The sequence below is a fragment of the Mus caroli genome, chromosome 6 (assembly GCF_900094665.2).
Source record: "Mus caroli chromosome 6, CAROLI_EIJ_v1.1, whole genome shotgun sequence".
Lineage (NCBI taxonomy): Eukaryota > Metazoa > Chordata > Mammalia > Rodentia > Muridae > Mus > Mus caroli.
The window spans coordinates 80,364,433-80,382,551 of NC_034575.1; the positions used below are offsets into that span (position 1 = coordinate 80,364,433).

At 49.6% G+C, this 18,119-nt stretch overlaps 1 protein-coding gene across 16 annotated transcripts in view; it reads left to right on the forward strand.

Moving 5' to 3' along the window:
* Dysf (dysferlin) overlaps positions 1-17,518 on the forward strand; it is a 201,704-nt gene extending 184,186 nt beyond the window's left edge. For all 16 annotated transcript variants that reach the window (XM_029478331.1, XM_021164302.2, XM_021164299.2 and 13 more), the window contains 8 exons: positions 757-845; positions 1,103-1,198; positions 1,616-1,757; positions 6,233-6,332; positions 9,711-9,889; positions 12,300-12,409; positions 13,614-13,761; positions 17,269-17,518. In XM_029478331.1, the coding sequence (XP_029334191.1) occupies positions 757-845; positions 1,103-1,198; positions 1,616-1,757; positions 6,233-6,332; positions 9,711-9,889; positions 12,300-12,409; positions 13,614-13,761; positions 17,269-17,307 (903 nt within the window). In that variant the 3' untranslated portion in view covers positions 17,308-17,518. The remainder of the gene's footprint in view (positions 1-756; positions 846-1,102; positions 1,199-1,615; positions 1,758-6,232; positions 6,333-9,710; positions 9,890-12,299; positions 12,410-13,613; positions 13,762-17,268) is intronic.
* Positions 17,519-18,119: the final 601 nt, after the last annotated feature.

Genomic DNA, 18,119 nt, shown 5'->3' on the forward strand with positions numbered 1-18,119 from the left:
AAAAAAAAAAAAAAAAAAAAAAAAAGACTGGCAGCCAAGCCAGGCTGGTTGAGGAAGCAGGCTCAGTGTGGGATGGGGAGATGGGAAAAAAGTCAGGGGAAGCTCTGAGGGTGCCTTTGAGAGAGGTAGGCACTTTCTTAGGTTGGCTTCCAGCCCCACAGAGCAGCTCAGGTTAAACCTTCTTGTCTTCTAGCCTTATGATCATATGGATATTATTGAATGGAGGTACTTTTGTTCTCACATTTTGAGAGAGAGACAGAGAGAGACAGAGAGAGACAGAGAGACAGAGAGAGAGACACACAGAGAGAGAGAGAGACAGAGAGAGAGGCAGAGAGAGAGAGAATGAGAGAGAGAAATATCCTAGGTTTGCAGAGGCTAGGGGGCAGACTTCTGACATAGAGACCCAAGTCCTTATAATTAAACCCTGGCTCCCTGGCCCTCTGTGGCATTGCACATACCATTCTCTGCATGCTGAACCTCAGCTGACATATCACTGTCTCTGAGCAGTCTGTGCCTGGTGGGTAGTGATCTTTCCTCCGTAGTGGGTCCTACATCAGCCTGTCTAGGCTCCCTTTTATTGCTGAGTGCCGAGTCTCTTTCTAGTAGGCAAGCAGAGAGGCCTGAGTTTCATTTCCTTTGGCCTGGGCCCTAGGTGTGTACTCTAGGCAGGTGTATAGAAACTATAGATGCAATGAGGTGTGTGTGCGTGTGTGTATGTGTGTGTAGAATGTGAATGAACTGCTTGTGTCTTTACAGGGGAAGCTACAGATGTGGATTGACATATTTCCAAAGGTGCTGGGCCGGCCTGGACCTCCCTTCAACATCACCCCACGGAAAGCTAGAAGGTAATGAACAGGCTTGGCCACAGGCTCTAGCTGGGCCCGTGGCAAGAGGGTTAGAGCAGCTATGGGAGAGTGGGAAGAAGCGTGCCTGTCGAACAGATTTGGGGCCACTGGGATCTTGGAACACAGCTTGTTTGGGTCTGGATAACTGTCTAGCCAAGCAGGCAGAAGAACTCCTTGGGTGAGTTGGCCTGTCAGCTGGGGACATCATATCCTTTCCTGGAATATCTGTGCAGATACAAGTCATTTTCCTTTGCCAGGTTTTTTCTGCGTTGTATTATTTGGAACACAAAAGATGTGATCTTGGATGACCTCAGTCTCACGGGGGAGAAGATGAGTGACATCTATGTGAAAGGGTAGGCATTCATTGTTTTCCACCTGGTCCAGCTCATGACACCTCCCCAGCTCCCAGAGGTCGGGGGACAGGATGCTCTCTCAGGCAAAGCTGTGGCGTGGAGGTGGGGAAGGCACCCTTCCAAGGAGGGTCTCCCAACCGAGTCTGTACCTTTGGGGAATCATTTCCCTCAGATTTCTTTGAGCTACAATGGCAAGGGCTGAGGATGCTCTTGGGGACCACTGAGACATTGCCCCACTCTGTGGTATGTAGTGGGTGCTGTGGAGATTACCTGGGTCTTCCCTTACCAAGTTCCTTCACCTCCACAACTCTTCACTGGTCTAAGCAGAGGTTGCGCTTATGGCAGTGCATGTGGGAAATGTCCTGTAGTCTGGGGCCTTTGAACCAATGAGGACTGTCCTCTTCCATGTGTGGCCAGCTGGATGGTGGGATTCGAAGAACACAAGCAGAAGACAGATGTGCACTACCGCTCCCTGGGTGGGGAGGGCAACTTCAACTGGAGGTTCGTGTTTCCCTTCGACTATCTGCCCGCTGAGCAAGTCTGTGCTGTTGCCAAGAAGGTGAGTGGCCTTTGGCCTGGGGCACCAGACTCTGGGGGCTTCACATTCCTAATGTGATCCTCACCTTTAGCATTACAGCTGACACTGTGACATTCTCTCTCTACTCCTGCAGCTGTGATCTCTGTCTCTGTCACCCACAGGGGCATCACCACCATCTATGTACCCTACTTCTCTTTCCTTTTCTGCTAGTACTACTGTGGCCAGTTGTCTCTACTTTCCAGGATGATCCATAGCTATAACAGCACACACCAATCACTTAGCCAAGTTCAGGACCTCCTACCACTGCCTATATTACCACCACCACCACCCCACACCCAGCAGCATGGAAGGACCTAGAGTCCGAGGCAGAAGAGTCTGGAGACCCAGCATGGTCATCACAGAGGCAGAGGGTGGAGCCAGCTGTGTACTCCTGAGGGCAGGCCTGGCCTAGGTCGGGTGAGGAGGTGAGCCTTGGACTTTTAGCAGCTCCAAGTTTAGGTCTCAGCTGAGTGTCAGCCTCTGTAGTCTCAAAAGGGTCTAAGTCTAAGGGTAGCAGCATCTTCCCCATACCTGGTTACCCTCGGAAGTCAGTAGAGCACAATACATGGGTATGGGGCAGTGTGGGTCTCCAGCTATGCTGGTTCCAGGAAGGCCCAACGATGCTTTCAATGTCCTTCCTCCTTCCTGACACTAATGGCTACCCAGAAGTGTCCTCTGCTCCGAGTACATGCCTGCATGTGCTTAGGTCCCATTGGTCTGATTTCTACCCAGAGGGAGCCCATGTGTCCAGCGTCACAGTCTCAGTGACACCTTTCTGTAGGCTGTAGCGTGGCTTCACCTCGAAGGGAAGTCAGAGTGCTCTTGACTTCCTTGCCCTCCGAATTCTCTTCATCTCATCTCTGAGCCTCCCTAGTCCAACACACAGACTCATCCAAACCTCAGGGAAACCGGAGTGTTCCACCAAACACTCAGGAACCATCAAAGAGAAAAATACAAATTTGTTAGGGTTAAAGGGTAGATTCTTCTACCCAGAGATGGCAGTAGGGTCCACCATAAAAGAAAGCCAAATTTAGTGGCAATGTTGAGTGTAGTCAACGTTGAAAGTGCAGTGCCCAGGCTCTCTGTAAGTTTTAATTTTGCCCTTCCTTCCTTTTGGAACACAAAAGATGTGATCTTGGATGACCTCAGTCTCATGGGGAGAGAAGATGAGTGACATCTATGTGAAAGGGTAGGCATTCATTGTTTTCCACCTGGTCCAGCTCATGACACCTCCCCAGCTCCCAGAGGTCGGGGGACAGGATGCTCTCTCAGGCAAAGCTGTGGCGTGGAGGTCTATTATAAGCCTATTTCCCTAATAGCAGATACTGTGCCTGAGAGCCTGCACCAAATGCAGAAGTACCTTTCCTTTAGCCAAGGACAGGGAGGGTGAGGCTGGGGCAAAGCATCATCTTCAGGTTTCAGTGAGCCCTATAAAGAGAGTAGGCCTGGGTAGGGAAATTGAGGCAGAGATGCACATTGGTTGCTTGAATGGGAGGGGCTACAGCAATTTTTACCACAATGGGGGATGTGGCCAGGCATGTCTGGTGCAGGGACTTCCTGTTTCCTTGGGTGAAGGAAGAAGAGAATTTGGCACTATGACAAGTGATTTGAGGTGGATGGGAGAATGGGGAGGAGCTGTAATGATGATGAGAGATGAGCACATATGCACACACGCCCATGCACACACACCCATGCACACATGCCCATGCACACACACCCATGCACACACACCCATGTACACATGCCCACACACAGATACCCATGCACACCCATGCACACATGCCCATGCACACACACCCATACACACACACCCATGCACACATGCCCATGCACACACACCCATACACAAATACCCATGCACACACATGTGGCACATACAGAGAGAGTGGAGGTGGGGTGTGGTGAGAGAATGCAAGTTGGTAGCTGAGAATTTTCACCTGGCAGTTCTGAAGGCCCAGTTGCAGGTGCTGGTTAGCCACTGGGGCAGCACTGTTCTGGCACCCATGATAAGAAAGGGAAGCTGGGTGGCTTGTGTTGGGGTCAGGGTAGAGTTCAAATAGAATGACTTGTTGAGGTTACAGAGAAAGAGAGTGGCTGGTCTGGCGGAAGAAGGGAGAACCTACAAAGGGTGTGTAGGGTGCAGAGGAGTGAGGAGACACACATTCAGGGAGGAAGAGAAGAAATCTCCATGCAAAGGATGGCTGGAGACAGGAGGCAGGAGGGTGGGGTCAAGCAGAAACAGCCCTAAGGACAGCAGGGCTAGTAGGTACTTCTAGGGGTGGGTCCTGAGAGGCAGGTGGAGCTTGCCCACAGTAGGGCACTGATTAGCTGGTCTGAAGGACAGGATGGGGTAGTTGAGGGCAGGGGCTGCAAGGTCTGTGGGCTCCCAGGCTCTGCTGCAGAAGCAGCCCTCTACCATGAGGTTTGGGGCTCCTGGCAGGCAGGGAGGCCCTCCAGGGACCCCATTAACCAGACGAGACTGTCGAGACTGTCGTAAAGTACAAGGTCTCCTTTCATCCCCCCTTTTTTGAACCACCGCTGGTTGTTCAGCCTTCTTCCCCACCTGGAGCCCAGCACACCCACTGGGGCCTGCCATGCAGGCAGGCCCCCACCCTGCAAATAAACAGCTAGTAAAAGGGCCCAGGCCAGGAGCGTAATGAGCGCCTGGGACCTGGGGGGGCTCATTCCCCAGGCTGAGCCCCTGACCAGCTGCTCCCACCAGGGGCCGTTTGAACCTCAGGCTCATTACTAAGCCCGTAAACCAGCCTGCTGAGGAATGGAGGCTGCTGGCGGCCCTGCAGGCAGCCTGGAGCTGGCTGTAAAAGCTGGTTAGAGGAAGCAGGCACCTGCAGGAGGCTGGGCCAGGCAGCTGAGCAACAGAGCAGGGTGGCTGGGGCCAGCCTTGGTCTGCTTTCCTTCCATGCAGGCAGCTGAAGCTTAGGCTATGGGGCTGTGCATGATGGCCATTCTTTGAGGACAGTGGCCATGGTCTCTCCTTAGGAAGCTTGGTGAGGTGTTTGTAACTGTGGTGGCCAGGGTGTTCATGGCAGGTTTAACGAGTGTTGTGTATTGTTGCTGCTGTGATTCAGTACCAGATAGAAATGGCAGCGATGAAAGGTTTCTTTTGGCTCCTGGTTTAAAGAGAGACAGTCTACCATGATGGAAAGGCACGTGGCTGGAATTTCATAGTCACGTGGGGAATGTGAGGTGACCACTAATATCCCCACAGAACAGGAAGCAGGGAGTGGGCAAGTGCCAGTACTTGGCTCTTCTTCTGCTTTCTCCCTATATATTCATTCTGGGAACCCAGCCCATGGGATAATGTCTCCTTCAATGAGGGTGGGTTTTCCCTCTGTTAAGCCTTGCTGGCGACACCCTCACAGACACCCTTCTAGGTGTATCTCCTAGGTTATTCTAAATAGTGTCAATGAAGATCAACCATCTCTATGACATCGGGGCCACACACTTCTATGGTTAATTGGGGTACCCAGCTCTCACCCCACAGCTTGTACTAGGAGATATGGGTTCAGAGCTCAGGTTGGCCCCACAAAGTATTTCCTATACATGCTACCTGCTCAGAGCCACAGTGAACAGAGAAGTCCAGTGATTTTTCTTCAAGCTGTGAGCAGTTAAATCCATGGGCCAACTCACCCCCACACCTCCAAGATAGCCTGGTTCCAGAAGGGTCTGACCTGTGGGCTATGGGAGACACGCCATGAAGAGCACTGCCCTCCTCTCCAGCAGGAGAGAAAAACTTCTTTGCAGGCTCTGGAGGTGTAGATGGGCTAGAGAAGTGGGAAGGAAGCCCTGGGGACCCGCTTCAGTGCCAGCTTTTGGTTGCAGCATGCCTTGCTTCCCTCCAGTGACAGCTGAAGTTGTACCCTGATCATCTCTGCCAGCCCACATGTCCCAGAGGCCACATGTGCAAAGCCCATTTTAGAACTAAGAACAGGATCCTGGAACTTGACTGTCTAGGTTTGAATCCCTGCTTGTCACTCTGTATTCTGTACCCTTGGACACTCTGCGTACTTTGGTTTCTCAGCTGAAAGTTTGCCTCTCCTTCTTAGGTTGTTGGAAGACAGACAGTTCAGGACCTAGCCTAGGAAATGGTGCCACCCACAATGAGCTGAGTCTTTTCTATATTAATGAACAATTAAAGATAGTCCTCAACAGACATACCCACAGACCAGCCTCATCTAGACAGTAGTTCCTCAAAGGAGGCTTTCATTTCAGGTGACTCTATGTTGTGGCAAGTTGCCATTAAAATCAGCCATCACACCTCTGAACAGTGCTGAGCGCTTTCTAGTCTTCCTGATAGGACCTGGCCTGGGTATGACCCTTAACGATACATTGCTCCACAGCCTCTGCCTTGTAGTCTTAGAGGCTAGAGGGCCTTTACTGTTTGTAGCCTCGGACAAACCTTTCTAACCTTGTTTCTGTGATCTTCCTCTGGTCAGGATGCCTTCTGGAGACTCGACAAGACAGAGAGCAAGATCCCAGCACGTGTGGTCTTCCAGATCTGGGACAATGACAAATTCTCTTTTGATGACTTTCTGGGTAAGCCTCATGTCTATCATTCTGAGCTTCCAGGAGAAGCTCGGGGTCGCTGGATCCTCAGCATAAGTGAAGCATGTGACACAACAATGTCAGAGACCAGGGTGGTCCTCCTGGAGAAGGTCTTCAGCAGAGGTGATCCTTGAGCCATGTCAAATAGTGGGACTCAAGAAGAATGAGGACAAGGGCAGAAGCCAGGGCAGGGCTGTGCTGGCCCTCACAGCTGCCTGGCCTCATTTCTAACAGGGAGGTCCCAAAGGTCCCAGATCATAACAGTCTAGCAATACAGGGTCCAAAAATTGTGGGGATCAGGTCACATCTTATCCTTGTGCCCCAGGGACTGTCCTAATGAACAGAACTCAGTCTAAGAAGCCAGACTGGGTCATGGGGAGCTGGGCTGATAGGTAGGAGTGAAGACAAGGAGGATATTGTATGTGGGTATCAGGGAGTGCTGAGGGAGAAGCAGGTTGTTAACAGTCTTACCCTTAGTAAGAGGTAGGAAAACTAGTGCTGAAACATGGTCTGTCCATACATGGGATATTGTTCATACACACAAAGAAAAGAGGTGCTTCTCCTGACTCCATCTGGTGGACCTTGAAAACATGCTAAGTGACAGAAGCCAGCAGAGAAAAGACAAGTACCACACAAGTCCACATCTGTGGGATGCCCACACCTGACAGATCCAAAGAGGGGACGAAGGTCGGAGAGGTGGCTCTATGAGGAAAGAGCTTGTCGTGTAAGCCTGAGGACCTGGCTTCAAGCCCAAAACTTAAGTTCAAACCAAACCAAACTAAACCAAACCAAACCAAACCAAACCAAACCAAACCAAACCAACATCCAAAACAATGGCCAGATGTGGTAGCATTTACTTGTGGTCACAGAGCTGGGGAGCTAGAGACAGGAATCTTGATGCTCATTAACCAGTCAGCCTAGCCTACGTGGCCAGCTCCAGGCCAGTGAGAGACTTTGTCTTAAAGAGAAAAAGATGATCAGCAACTGAGGAACAATTCTGAGGTTGACTTCTGGCCTCTACAGGGACACACAAACACACATACACACACTCACACACACATACATAGACACACACACACTCACACACACACACACTCACACACACACACACTCAAACACACATACATAGACACACACACACTCACACACACATACACACACTCACACACACACATACACACACTCACACACACACACACTCACACACACATACACTCACACACACACACATACACACACACATTTCCAAAACAGGGAAGAGTAGATTAATGGAATACATGGAGAAGGAGTCTAATAGACAGAAAGATAGGTTTCTTTCCAGATATGAAAAATGTTCTAGAATTAGGGGGAGGTCTGTGGTTGCACAACTCTTGACTCTAGATTTAAACATGCTCAGAGTGGTGAATTTCTTTTAATTGAAGATTTGTCTGCATGTATGTGCACCATGTCCTTGACCAATGCCCACAGAGGCCAGAAGAGGGCGTCAGATTCCCTGTAACTGGAGTTACAGATGGTTGTGATTCATCATATGGGCCATCCCAACACCCACTGGTGATTCTTTTTCATGGTTTTCAGATGTGTTCATTTTTTAAATTATTGCTTTTCAGATTATTTTTTTTAATATATTAAGGATACAAGGTACATTTCATATAATTTCTACCATTTTAAGTTTCTCATTTTTTTTAAATTACTTTTTACTATGTGTCTTTGTAGGTTTCCACGTGTGAGCACTAGTGCCCGTGGAGTTCAGAGGCACCAGCTTCTGCTGGAGCTAGAGTTACATGTGGTTGTGAGTGGCCCAGCGTGGGTGTTGGAAGGATCCTACTCAAGTGTGATACATGCTTGTAAACGCTGAGCCATCTCTCCAGACCTTCCCTGCCTTTACATTTTGCATTTGATTTTTTTAATAGATTTTTTTTTTTTGCATCAATCTATCCTTTACAAATGAGGCTTTAGAAAATTTATTTCCAAAGAAAATTTCATTTTTACTGAGAAAACAACATTCAAAACGATAAACAGGTTTTCTGTTTTGCTTTTGCTTTAAAAAAAAAACTTAAACCATTAACAAATACTGTCTTTGGACTATCACAGATTTCCCCTCTTCACCTTAGACTGCATTTTCCAATCACACATTTCATATCTCAAAAGAAAAGCAGAGAACTCGGCCCATGTATGCCCGTGTTCGCCCGCCCACCCAGATGTCTGCAGTCGTCACAGGGGGAAGATTTGTGTCCACCAACAGATGAGTGGATGCATAAAATGTATTGTCTCCCTGTGGCATATGACTCAACTGTAAAAAACATAGCGACATGTTGGGATATGAACAGACTCTGAAAACAGCTTTTCAATGAAATAAGCCTGACGCCTAAGGACAGACATCTGTAACTACAAGAGGCATGTCCACACAGACGACAATGCTGGTCTCCAGGTCTGAGGGGACAAGGGAGCTATAGCTTGATGGTCAGTTTCTCTTCAGGGATGAGAACTTTCTGGAAGTAGTGGTGACGGCTAAGCAGCACTGTGACTATATCTAATGCCACCGAATGAACACTTAGTATTACTTGGGGGTGGCCCGGTGGGTAAAATGGAGTGCTGCTTACTGGCTCGTTCCCTATGGTGTGTCCAGCATGCTTCCTTATAGAACTCGGGAGCACCTGCCTGGGGGTGGGTACTAGCACTGGGCTGGGCCCTCTACATCAATTGTTAATCAAGAAAATGACCCAAAGGAGAATTTAATGGAGGTATTTTCTCAGGCAAGGTTCACTCTTCCCAGATGATACTAACTTGTGTCAAGAGGAATAAACAAAGTTAATCAGCACGCACACACACACACACACACACACAATATATGTATGTATGTATATATATATATATATGTATATATACATATATTCACACATATATACATATATAAATACAGACGTATATGTGTGCGTATACACACACATATATACACATGCATATGTAAGTATATACATACATGAATATATACACACACACACATATATATATACACACACATATATATATACACATATATACATATACAGATTCATATAGTGTAGGTGTGTGTATTCATTTTACCATGATAAAAATGATTATGCCAATGAATGAATGGGTGTATGAAGGCTTGTACTGCAGAAACAGAATGGGTAGATTACACACTTTGAATGAATGGATGAATGGTAGAAGCTATATAGAGGGAGCAAGAGGCAGTAGACAGGAGCTGGGAGGCTGCTGGAGCTGACCCTTGGCTGACCCATGAGCACAAGCTGAAGAGGTGGCAATGAGCTCTTAAATCTGCCCACCCAGAGTGGCCCTAAGTGAACAGTGACTGCTGCATCCTCTAAGAGCATCACTCTGCCACAGGCTCTCTGCAGCTGGATCTCAACCGAATGCCCAAGCCAGCCAAGACGGCTGAGAAGTGCTCCTTGGACCAGCTGGATGATACCTTCCACCCAGAATGGTTTGTGTCCCTTTTTGAGCAGAAGACAGTGAAAGGATGGTGGCCTTGTGTGACAGAGGAGGGCGAGAAGAAGATGCTGGCGGTGAGTCTGTTCTCTTCAGCTCAGTGGAGGGCATGGGCTGTTTTTCCCATGGAACCCAGGGGCACACATACCCATGCTCATGTATGCGTACAGGTCAACCTCTGCTGCTAATCCTTGGGTGCCTGCTACTTTGTCTTTTTGAGACAGGTTCTCTCTTTGGCTTCCTGCTCACTCATTAGGCTAGCTGTCTGGCCAGCAAGCCACAGGGAACTCTCTGTCTCTGCTTCCTAAGTCCTGGCATTTCAGATGCATCACCATCCTTGGGTTTCTCTGTGGGTTCTGAGGCTCTATCTGAGGTCCAAAGGCTTGCGTGATAAGCACGTGACTGACTGAGCCCTCTCCCAGGCCCTCTTCTCTGTCTCTATTATCCAATGTGTTCTCCCTCTTCCTATTCCAGCCTGCCTCTCTCTGGGCTCCTATTCCAGGGAGACCTGTTGAATAGACAAATGGCCTTATAGAGATTGGTCCCGAGTATCCCTGTGACTGGGGCTTCCTGCTGGATGGACAGAGGCTGTGCCTCTTCTGTTTGTGCAGCCCTTTCTCAGGGATCACTCTTGCCGGATGGGGACGGACGAGAGGTCCGCTCTGGCAGGTGGGGGGAGGGGCGTGGCCGGAGGACCAGGATGAGCGGTCCTTCCCGGAAGAAGTTAATCCCCCTCTGACTCCTTAGAAAGCATAATTGGTCAGCCCTCAAGTGGCCCTTGTAGTAAAATATCCTTGCTGTACAGAGACTCATGATAACCAGTAAGAAATACATCCCAAAGGGAAACCCAGCAAGGCCCATGCACAGTCTCTGTGACTCATTACACAAGAGAAGAGAGTTAGTTATTTCCCTAGTAATTAAAGAACTATTTTTAAAAAATGCGTTTGATCTATTAAATTAGGCTTAAAAAACCCAACAACAACAAATTGGAAATGCTCACGCTGGTAAAGGTTAAGGAGACAAACCCCAGTCCCCTGCACTGGGGTCGCAGGGTTTGTTTCAGTGTGTAGGGAAGCAGTTAGATACTGTACAGCACAGGACTTAACAACGTCTATGCCCTTGGACTCTGCCATCCCACTTCTAAATTCTCATCTCAAGAAATAACCAGATAAAATAAAAAATTTAGGTTCAGAGATGGTTGTTGTGCTATTATTTATTCATTTTGAAGAGCTGAAAACAACATAAAATAACCCCAAATAAGTAGTTACTAAATAAATTATGGTCAACCAACCGTGGGCGGCTTTACAGTCATTAGAAACCAAACCTTAAATAATATATAATTACACAGTGAAACGCCTCCCAAGCGAGAAGCCATGGGGCTGCATGCACAGTGCTGCACCTCACACACTTGCAGCTCTGACGAGTAAGAATATTGGGAATGGGGCTGGAGGGATGGCGTGGACCCCAGCTCAGTTCCCAGTGCCTACAATGGTTGGCTCACAGGTAATTAATTACCTGTGACTCCAGCTCAAGGGGATCCAGTGCCCTCTCCTGGCCTTCTCAGTCACTTGTGCATCTGCCTGAATGCACATGTGCACACACTCATGCTCTGTCTCTCAATTAAAATATATTAATAAAATAAAACAAAACAGTAGAAAGGTTAAAATGGTAAAGTAAAGAAAGAATACTGGAAACACCTGTGTCCACGTAAGTGGTGACTTCTTCATTATAGTTCTGTAATCTCTGAACGCTTCTGTGAGTATAACAACCCAATGTTTCAGAAGTAGGTATATTGCCATAGTTGGCTTTTCTGTTGCTTCTATAAAACCCCGAACAAATCCAACTCGAGGAGGGTAGGGTTTATTTCCTTGGCTTACAGGTCACAGCCATCACTGAGGGGAGCCAAGGTAGAACTTCAGACAGGAACCTGGAGGCAGGAACCGAAGCAGAGGCCATGAAAGGGTGCTGCTTGCTTGCCTCTTGCTTGCTCAGCTATCTTTCTTATACCGCCAGGGCCACCGGCCCAGGACACATTATCCATGGCAATAGACAATTAAGAAAATACTGCACAGATATGCCCTCAGGGCAATCTTTTCTAGGCAATTCTTCAATTGAGTCTCTTCCCATTTAGCTCTGCTTTGTACCAAGTAGGCAATTGGAGCTAACTATGATACATGCTTATTTTATTTGATGCATATATTTGTGCCTGAGTTTATGTATGTGTACCATATGTGTAGAGGGTCCAGTAGATGACCTAAGAGGGTGTGGTGGTTGTGAATCACCATCTTTCTGTTAGTGGGGAATTGAACAAAGACAGTAAGCACTTTTAACTGCTGAACCATCTCTCTAGATGGTTCACCACAACCCTACATCTTAAAAAATAAATAAAAATAAAAATAACATTGTAGCCTTTTCTGTTTGGCCTGGCCTGGCTCTGCTCTGCACCACTGGCCAGAGGCCACAATCAGGCTCCATTGATGTCCACAGGGCAAGCTGGAAATGACCTTGGAGATCGTTGCAGAAAGTGAACATGAAGAGCGGCCTGCTGGCCAGGGTCGGGATGAACCCAACATGAATCCGAAGCTAGAGGATCCAAGGTTAGTTAATTGTCCTCAGAAGCAGGCCATGCTATCTAGGAGACATCCAGTATACAGCTTTACAGAGGCTACATAGTCTTTATGGTTTAAGAGACACAGGCCATGGCACAGCCTCAGTGGACACTTGGGATCTTCAACTAATTCATGAAGCAGGTGCAAAACCAGGCACAGGATGTAGGTATGTTATCCTGGCAGTTGAAAGGCTGAGGCAGGAGGATAGTGGGTTCCAGACCAAGCTGGGTTACATAGCTGGAGACTGTCTCAAAACCCAAAACACAAACAAAGCAAACAGAAACAGGCCCCATAGAACTAGTTCTCTGTGGGTTTTGTGTCAAGCATACTATACTGCATTAGGGTCCAGTGTCCTGGAATCTTCCCTGCTGGAAAGTTACTTCCATTTCACAGATGAAACTTGGCTCACTGATGTTAAATATAGTCATTCTAGTAAAGAAATGGGAGAGGAGATCTGAAGTTCTCCAGCTTCCTGGACAGTTGCTGAAGATGCTTTTGGGACTCAGTTCAAGGCTGTGTTTGGCAGCACTCACCATGGGGTCTTGAAAATGAGCATAGGTGGCTCGCTTTATCAGGATGCTGTCCTCATGGTGTGGAGTTAGAGAGTGTGGAGATGCACCTTTACCCCAGGCTGTTGCAATCTGATAGACAAAGGAGGAAGCCCCAAGACCCAGGGATGTTAAAATGACTGAGTCGCAACGCTCTCTGTGTTTTTTGAGTTGTGGTGCTGCTAGAGGAGAGGGGGTTTGCAGTTCTTGGTTAAGAGTGAGTGAGAGAAGAAGGGCTTCTCTGGCTTCTCTGCTGTCCATCCTTCCAAAGTCCAGTCCAGCTATGTACACAGGGGTAATGCCTGGCTTATCTGGGGGCCAGTGTACCCTCAGTCACCAAACAGGGCATCCTGGAAGCTCAGCCCCACTTCCAAGCATGTGATCTGTGACTGAAGATGGGTTCAGAAGGAGAGAGGGCCATGGTGAAGGGGTCCTGATGAAGGGGCTCAGCAGCACCAAGAATGCAGGTGATACAGGCAAGCATCATCTAGGAAGAGGCTCTGGGAGGAGGAGCTGAAGGCCTGGAGGCAGGGTGCCCCTTTCCCATAGTCAGGCTCTTTGACCAACTGTCCCAGCTAAAAGCAGTATCTGGAGGAATCAGTCCTGCAGAGGTGCTCAGCTGACCCCTGGGATCTCACTTCTAGGCGCCCCGATACTTCTTTCCTGTGGTTCACCTCCCCGTACAAGACCATGAAGTTCATCTTGTGGCGACGCTTCCGGTGTGCCATCATCCTCTTCATCATCCTCTTCATCCTCCTGCTCTTCCTGGGTGTCTTTGTCTACGCCTTCCCGGTAAGCAGGCCTGATGTGAGGAGATGCTGACTTGGGGGAGTCCCTTCTTTTTCAAGTGCTCCAAGAACCTGGTGGTAACCATGTCACTGGTTAGACTCAGTAGCAGTTGCTGCACCACTGAAAAGCCCACTCCAGTATGGCTGGAAACTCTCAGAAACTGCAGCCCTGGAGCTTTCTGCATGAAGTTCACAGGAAGCTACACTGCTTGGATACTCTCGTTTTTGAGAGTCTTGTGAATCTTGTAAATTTCAGGAGCTTCCTGAGACTTGTAAGTTTTGTTTGCTTCCTGAACCTTAACAAGATAAGTTTGGAGGAAATTCACACTACAAGGGGCTTGAGCCTAGGGTGGCTCAGGAGCCTGTTGAAGGGTGGAATAGAGCTGAGCAAAGGGTGATGGTGGTGGAAGGGAAGGTATGAAGTGATGGGGCAGGGGACAGCACCTGCTTGGTCCTCTGAGGTAGGGTGGAGCCTTGGAGAAAGTAGGAATGAACAGGGGCTGGCCCAGGAGTCCCTCAGTGGTAGGGTCATACTTTGGGTTCCTTTTATCTGATAAGAAGTCAATTAGCATCTGGTGAAGAGACACCCAGGCCACCAGGGGCATACCATCTAGGGCTGCTGGGGCCATGACTCCCTGGCTCTGCCTGTGCTGTTGTGGGGCAAGCCTCTGCCCTCTGTCCATGCTTCTGGCTTTCACAGCTGGCCAAGACCCTTCCACAGCCCTACATGGTTCAACCGCCAGGCACCAATCCCAGGTCACCTTCTGTGGCAGCTTGGCTCAGGACACCATGCTTGTAAGACCACTCCCCACCACCACACACAGGAGACTTGAAAATGCCTGGCCCTCCAGTGTCTCTTGAGACTTCAAGGTGTTGAAGTACTGTTAGGGTGTCTCTAGAGTTTTTGTGGTAGTTTATGAGTGTGTGTGTTTTCTATGTGAATGTGGACCACCTGTGTGCAGATGCCCATGGAGGCCAGAAGAGGGCATCACTGGCTCCAGTAATAGATGGGCATGAGTTGTCTGACCTGAGTATTGGGAACAGAATTTGCAGTTATCTTCACTGCCGAGCCAAATCTCCAGCCCACCGACTTTTTGCATCAACACTTCAAAGACACATCAGGTCCAGAGAGGGGAAGGGACTGTTGGTAAACTGCACAGCTATCTGTATGCAATTCATGACCATGGCTTGATATGGTTGTCACTGAGAACCACATGGCATCCTGGTCACCATCTCAAACTAGAGAAGCTGCTTGGAAAATTATCCCTAGGTTACTGTGTGCTCATGGACTCCTCATGGGAGGAAGAGATGGGTAGAAAGGCTCCCTCCACCGAGAGCCAAGCACGGGGCTGCCTGGACAGTGTATCTTGCCTCCTGGAAGGAAAGGTCAAGACCACAGATCATCCTGCATTGCTCCAACCTGCACAAACCTTAAGTAGCAGCAGATGGGACTTCCTGGTTTGGCTGTTCAGGCCCGAGTTCCCTTTATGGCCACAGTAGCAGGAAAGCCTGTAATGGTACGGCTGATGGCTGTGGTTACAGGCTGGGCATTGTGCACTGGCTGTGGCCACCTTACTCCTTTTGCAACACTTGCTGGACTCGGCAGGAAGCTGAAGTCAACTGGACAAATGGGTCCTGAGTGGGTCCAGGCTGTGAGGACTGAAGTTTGTGCCATGTCAGGGGACACGTTAAGGAAAGGAAGACAACAAATACAGCGTCACAGTCAAGTCTCCTGGGGGGGGAGTGGTCTTACAAGTATGGTGTCCTGAGCCAAACTGCCACCAAAGGTGACCTGGGATTGGTGCCTGGTGGTTGGACCATGTAGGGCTGTGGAAGCTGAGGTAGGGACAGCCTCCTATTCTGGCCTGGCTTAGGTCACCTTCTCTCAAGTGGTGTGATCAGCTTCTACTCAGAGAATGAGGTGGCTTGAGTAAGCAGATATCAGTGCCCAGGAGGGGAGGGCCTTGGGGCCACAAGGGAGAAGGTGTGAGGCAGATACCTAAGGAATAATAAGGCCACTGAAGACTGAGGTTGACAGAAAGCAGGGCAGGTATACAGTCTGCTTCTCTAGGTATGGTCCAGGGAGCATCAGCCTCAATGTCACTAGGAAACTTCTAGGATACAAGAGTTCTGAGCTGGCTCAACAGGAAACTGCCCCCTGTCCCCGTAAGAATGGAGTAACCGACTGTTGTAGGAGACAGAGCATTGCTCTTAAACCTAGGAACGTGGGCTCCACGGACTTCTGGTGGGCTCAGGTCGGGTTCTGTTTGTCCTTTCAAACTGCTGCATGTTAAACTGAGTCCCTTCTTTAAGGACCTAGAGGGCAGGAACATGTCCCTAGCACCTATCTCCATGGCTGATTCAGTGCTTACCCAGACCCTGTCCAGGTGGGCCCAGCCCTGTGAGGCCCATGGGTCCTAAGTCTCAGGGCTGTGGCTGGAAGAAAGACCAGTCCTTTCTAGATTGGGGACCTTGGTGTTCCTGAAGACAGCTGAGGAGCACTTTTGGGGACTGAGTAGAGAGTCTCCTCTGGTGTCTGGGCTCCAGTGGCTGAGTTATGTTCTTTTCATGGGCCTAGGGTGTCTTCTTTATATACCGGCCTCCCAGAGCAGCAGAGGGCACAGGTGGATCCAGTCTAGGGCTCCAGGCTGGAGGGGCCACAGGATTAGGCTGCACACCTTCTGCTTGCTGACCTGGCTACAGCCTAGAATCCCATCTCTACCTATCTAAGTCTCTAGTCACTTGTCTTGTCTTGTCCCCCGGCCTGTCAGCTCACCTGCTTTTAGCTATGTGGTACAGAGGGTTTACACTAGCTGGTGCAGAGTACCCAAGTTGCTCTAGCTCTGGTTGGACCACCCCCACTGTCCCCATAGGAGGGGTAAGAGGGGGCCTTCTGACTTCTCTGGCCCCTCTGAGCCTTCTGGGAGCAGGGCCAGCTTGGGGCGGCAGAAGCGATTTGGCCGGGAAGGAGGGCCGGCTTTGTTTCCAGGGTTGGCTTTCCAGGCCGGCGCTGGAGAACATACTGTCCCAATTAGGAGCCCTGTGTTGTGTTGTGTGTTTTCACGGCGTTTGGGGGGAGTGGTGGGGAGGGGAGGCTTCTGTCAGGCCTGCAGCAGGAAGGGCTTTGTGGGGGGTGACTTGTCTCTGATGCTGGCTCCTGTTGTGGGTTGTCCTATGTATCAAACACCCTACCTACTCTCTGTCTTTCTGGACAGAGGCTTGGGGATGGGTTAGCCCCAGGTCTCCCGTTTGTGGGTATGAGAGGAGGGGCCTAGGAGCCACGGAGAAGGACAGGGTCAGCTTGGCTTGCTGGAGAAGGAGAGTCATTACAGTAGTGTGTGGAGCCGGCCATGGGCTGGTAGGTGACAAGAGTAGGCTGCAGGCAGGAGGTAAAGACCAGGAGCCCAACCACCTGCCTGCAGCTTTACTCCCAGCCTCAGTGACAACAACTCCCACCACGCTTTCCCTGAAGGGCTTACCATGTATCTCTATCCGTGTCTCTTCCTCCTAGAACTACGCTGCCATGAAGCTGGTGAAGCCCTTTCGATGAAGAAGACATCTGCTCTGGAGAAGGGGGCGCAGGCTGCCTCCTGGCCCAGGACTAGCTGCTCCTCCATTGCTCTGGGGCCTGGTGGTCTTGCGCATGTCCATGGAGTTCTTGGGAATCACGTTATTTTCATCTTCTCTTTCTCCCCTAACCCAACTCTCCTCTGGATAAACTCTTGGCTATCTCAATATAAAGCAGACAGAACCAGAAAATATATTGCTATGTGTCTACAGTTCCTGAGAGAGCGAGACTGTGTGGGAGGGAGGGGCTGGGGGAGATCGGGGTGCTGGTGGGGTACTGTCGTTTCTGGCCCAGTGTTTGGAGGCAGAAGCCGCCAGGGCAGGAGGATTTAAGGCTTGATATCCCGCCCAGCAACCACCTTCTCCTCATTTCCAACTTGAACCCCCACCTTGCTTTCTGGGAAGGTTATCCTGTTCAGGTAAGAGCCTCGGAATGGGAGCATGGCCTGACCTCTGGCTTTGACCTTGTCACACACAGTTCTGCAACTCGTCTGTTCAGCTTTCATACCCTGCTTTAAATATCTGGCTGAATCAAGACACCTTTTCCTTGTGGTCTGAAACTTGGCCTTGGCCTTGGTCTGAAATTTCCTGCGGGAACCAGACTTAATCCTCAGAAGCAGCAGGACTGCACTCCGAAAAGAGCTGGAAGACTCCGCTCTGAGGCTTCCAAACGAGAGGCCTCTGCCTCAGGGCCTGGAGTGCTGGCTGTCTCTTCCCTGTCACCAGGAGGCTTCTCCTATTTCCTACTGTGAGCTGGTTCCCCTGGCCCAGGTCCCCGGGCCCTGGAGGAATTCT